This window comes from Ascidiella aspersa, chromosome 1 (genome assembly GCF_963924565.1).
Source record: "Ascidiella aspersa chromosome 1, kaAscAspe10.2, whole genome shotgun sequence".
NCBI classification, from domain to species: Eukaryota; Metazoa; Chordata; class Ascidiacea; order Phlebobranchia; family Ascidiidae; genus Ascidiella; species Ascidiella aspersa.
The window spans coordinates 29,960,080-29,964,424 of record NC_139447.1 but is presented as its reverse complement, the minus strand read 5'-3'; the positions used below and the strand labels follow the sequence as shown (position 1 = coordinate 29,964,424).

At 37.6% G+C, this 4,345-nt stretch overlaps 1 protein-coding gene across 1 annotated transcript; it reads right to left on the bottom strand.

Annotated features, from left to right (window-relative positions):
* Nucleotides 1–1,890: 1,890 nt before the first annotated feature.
* LOC146169679 (solute carrier family 22 member 4-like) lies at nt 1,891–3,522 on the bottom strand. The gene has a single exon (XM_083386927.1). It carries the CDS (start codon nt 3,520–3,522, stop codon nt 1,891–1,893), a length of 1,632 nt encoding a protein of 543 aa, XP_083243053.1.
* Nucleotides 3,523–4,345: the final 823 nt, after the last annotated feature.

Here is a 4,345-nt window from a genome sequence, read left to right as displayed (position 1 = left end):
TCATTATTGTGTTAAGTTACAATAGCACCTCGGACCGTCACTAATCTTTAAACTATGTGCGGCAAAGGTTTTGGGGCTGCGATTTTAAATAAAATCACATTTTGCTTTCGAAAATTCCAAACAGTGACTTACTTGTGGTCATCCTGCCCTACAGTTCGGCTGTCACCTTTTATGCTTTACGTTTCATTAAAATATCGCCAACTGTCAAACCTTACAACTTACACGTATAGAGTTTTGTTGATATCCAGCTATGTGCCCTAACGTGGCGTTCGCTTACAAATACATGGGACCTATAGCATGATATGCAAAAATTGCAGGATGGAAATGTCTTGCTTCCTTTACGAATGGATAATAGTCGATTACAATGGAAACACCCTTGTTTGCATCGGACGCTGTTGCTTCAGAGGGAAGCCTAAAATATGTTGAATTACTTTGTTTGGTGCGGTATTCCTACCACGCGTTTGCTGAAGTGTGCAAGCTCGCTGCAAGTGTGCGGGGGATATCAGACAAAGTGCAAAAAAAACAGCGTTTATAGTCGACACCGCCGCCAGTAGGCAATATTTGCTGGTTTTGCTGGCCGTCGGTGCAATCAAAGTTTAATCTCTCGCTGCGTGTTATACCGAAGTATAGCGAAATTTGTTTTATAAGAAGTGCACTGATTCGCACGCAAAACATTTAAATATAGAAACGCCAAAGAATTGGTCAAAAGGGATAATTTTAGTTCTGCAATATTCTTCTTCAAGTGTTGAACGCGTTTTTCTTTATATTTATATATAGCCTACTATAGTTAAAGTTAATAAAGAATAGAATAAAATAGTTTGAAGGGCATGGCGTCCTGGTTTCCCCATGGTGTTATTGTCAATATTGCGTTATATATCGTATTGTCAAATTGTGTTTTCGAATGACTGAACTCTGCAATGATATTAAAATACCCACGTAAACCACATTTTTATCGAAAAACGGTGAGAATTTGTGAAATATAAATTTTATAAATCACAGGAAACTTGCCTAATTACCCATAGTATAACATAATGTGTTTTCTTAGTTGACGTTTAAAGAGCAATCAGATAGTACAAATTTTATTCTATACCTCGTCAGTCCTCAATATGTACAATTGTGACCGTCGACGTATAGGCCTATACAACAAAGAGCAGAACTTACGAAACCGCAATGGGTTGCTTTTCTCGTAATGTGAAATCTAAGAAAATAAAATCCCTCCAAAGCGTGGTCAGAAATACGAGCCAGTGCACGTATACTCTTATAAGTAGAACTCTATATCTAAAGTGTATATAATTATATGTGCTTTAACTCAAGAAAGAAAACCCCTGTGATTTTTTAGTTTTAATATTCTTGCCAGACCTAAACATTTTTACCGTAATTTATTGTTTTTAATATATGATATAAAAAGATCCCTTTACTTGCATCTGTATTTTGACATCACATTTGCGAGGCAATATATTAATAAGACATTACACAAGATACGCTTTAGTTTTTGGTTAGGATTAGTTAGTTAAATCGAACAGAAGAAAAAGGTCCAACATTGAACGGAACTCTCGGCAACTCGCGGCAAGAAATATCATCATTTTTTAATTTGCGTTCTTTTCAATTGTAAATGGCTTTCGATCAAGCGCAAATGGTGATTGGGCTAATCCCTACCAAATCATTTAAACCACTAATCAATATCCGTAACCAGTGTTTTTTAAGATGTTTTGGGGGACTGAAACGGTCCTACAAATTTCTCCAGCGGTTTCCCAAAAAATAATAAATAATTCGTTTAAGCAAATATGGCTATTTTTTAGTATTTAAATGAAACACTTGCGGTCTCTTAAAACTACTTAGCGGTCACCCAAACCAAACCTTAAAAAATAACCTGTCCGTAACTAGTAATATTCAGGTTGATTGTCGCATTTCTTGTGAAAGTTCTACTGTGGATAGTCCAGCAGGCCGCCCCGAGTTGCACCATTTTTTCCTCGGCATTGCCTTTGCTTCTTCGACGGTCTGAGGTAGTTGGACACCTTTGGTTTCGGGCAAAAACGCGCAACCAAAAGCGCTCAGTAACATCATGGCTGCTATAATTAAAGAAGGTATTAGAGTGTTGCCTTCTTCTCCGACGTAATTCAGGATCGGTGCCAGGATTGCACCAACTTTTGATGCTACGACAACAACAAACAGCACAGTTTGCCTTGCCTTGGTCGGGAACACCTCTGTGATTTGAACATAAACCACTGCGTACGAAAGCGCCACCATACACTTGCCAAACATATTTAACGAAATTAGGGCCGCAACTTGACTCTCTGGCACGAAGCAAGTCACAATCATGGAAAGTCCAAAAAGCGTTGTTGGCAAAATGTACGAGTTAACTCTTCCAAACTTTCGTTCGCACGCTGGAAACAAAAGGCCTCCGCCCAATTCTGCCAAGCTTGATAGAAAAATATTTAAAAATCTGTTGCCACTTAAATTGTTAGTACTAAAGCCCAAAGCGTAATACATAAAACCCATATCAAACCATATTAAAGCCAAAATAGCAAATCGAAACAACAAAATGGGTTCCTTTCCAATATTTATAATGGTTCTAATAGCAGTAAATGATTCTTGCGATTTGCTTTCAATCAAGGAACTTACTGTTTCACAACTGCTTTTGTTATATCTTGCAATCTTTTGGAAAATGTGTTTGGCCTGAACAACCCTTCCAGATGCAAGCAACCAGCGTGGTGTTTCATCGATTAACCAGTAGTAAGGAGTATAGAGAACACCAATTAATCCACAAAATCGTAGGAACCATCTCCAATCGCGCAACCAGAAAGCTAATGGTGACAGCATCATGTAGCCTACAGTATATCCCATGAGTAGGACAAAATACATCCACAAGCGGTATTTCCTTGTTGTCATTTCGGAGCCTATTACAGTTGCTACATTGTAGTTCACAAGGCTACCTATCCCACTTAGTAGAAAAAGAATCGCGTATGACCAAACCTCTTTTGCAAAACTCAACATAAAAAGTGCCATAAACTGCCAAGCAGTAAATATAAGAAAAATCGGGCGCCTACCAAATCGATCGCCAAGATAACCACTAACGAGAGCTCCGATTAACATGCCGGCAAATTGAACTGAAGTAAGCACAGGCCTCAGCCACGCTCTGTCGCATACAAGGTTAAATTCCGTTACAGCTGAAACCTCGATTCCTTCGTAGTATATCGACCTACAAGGAATCTTTGTTCTGTTGGCTGCAGAACTGTTAAAAGATTCAAATTGAAAACACTTGCTTCTTGATGTTTTACCGCCAATAGTTTCCCAAGGTATTGTCAAATTAAGAGTCTGCTCCGTTTGGATGTTTCCGCTGTGATTTGTGTAAATGGTGGTTTGCCCTTCCAACTGATTTTGTTCCAGAACATTGCATCTATGTGGTGGGGTGAAATGCAGAATTAGAACTTGGAACGTTGTAAATCCATTTGGAATCGACGAGAAAAACAAAAGCAAGCAGAGACGCCTTTCATAGTAGCCTAAATCCTTTAACTTCGTCATTCTATGTGTAGTAGCCTAGAAAACAAATATTTATTTCAATCAAAAAAAGTAAATACTATAAATGTTAAACACTGCCACCAACTTTATATGTAAGCATCGCCTCTATACGTTTTTATCTACAAAACCAAGTATACCGTTTAGAAAATTATTTTGACAAAGTGATATGCACAGCAATAAATGTCTGTAACCTGTCATTAACTGGGTCAAATTTAAACATTACATTTAGTCTGCGTATTCGCTGTTTACCTGAATTCAGTTGTAACTCGGTTCCCTTGAAGTGTCAAATTCCTAACACATGTTCTAACACAGACGCTATGCAAGGTAAACTTGAGCGCTAAAAGCGTCTAAAACAAGTCTAACCGAGTGCACTCTGAGAACTTTACATATAAATCGATCAACTTTTATTTTATTCTTGAATATAAATATGTCAATTTACTCGCGTTGCTATTTCACACATACTGTAATCCACGTGAGACGATACAACTTGTTCTACGCCTAAAATTACATGTTTTTTAATTGTAGAGACATAGTAAACAAGAACCAATTGCCACTTAAATATTTATTTTTATAATAGGTGAAAAATGTCGGACCGGTTCTATAAACAAACCAAAATATTGGATCGCTGTGGCGATATGAGCAAACAGCTGTTTGATATGTATTGAAACGTTATTTATTTAATAATGCTGTCTGTTTTCTCCTCAAATATTATTGCCAAACTAGAAGATATTAGCATTTTTAGAGCGGTGTCACGCCTGCATTTCATAAGAAATCCGCTGTCAAGCAAAATGCGGTGTATTTTCTTGTAACCTGTCAGTTTTTTGTC

Excerpts from the sequence above, each read along its gene's own strand:
- LOC146169679 (XM_083386927.1), bottom strand. The coding sequence starts at position 3,522 with ATGACGAAGTTAAAGGATTTAGGCTACTATGAAAGGCGTCTCTGCTTG.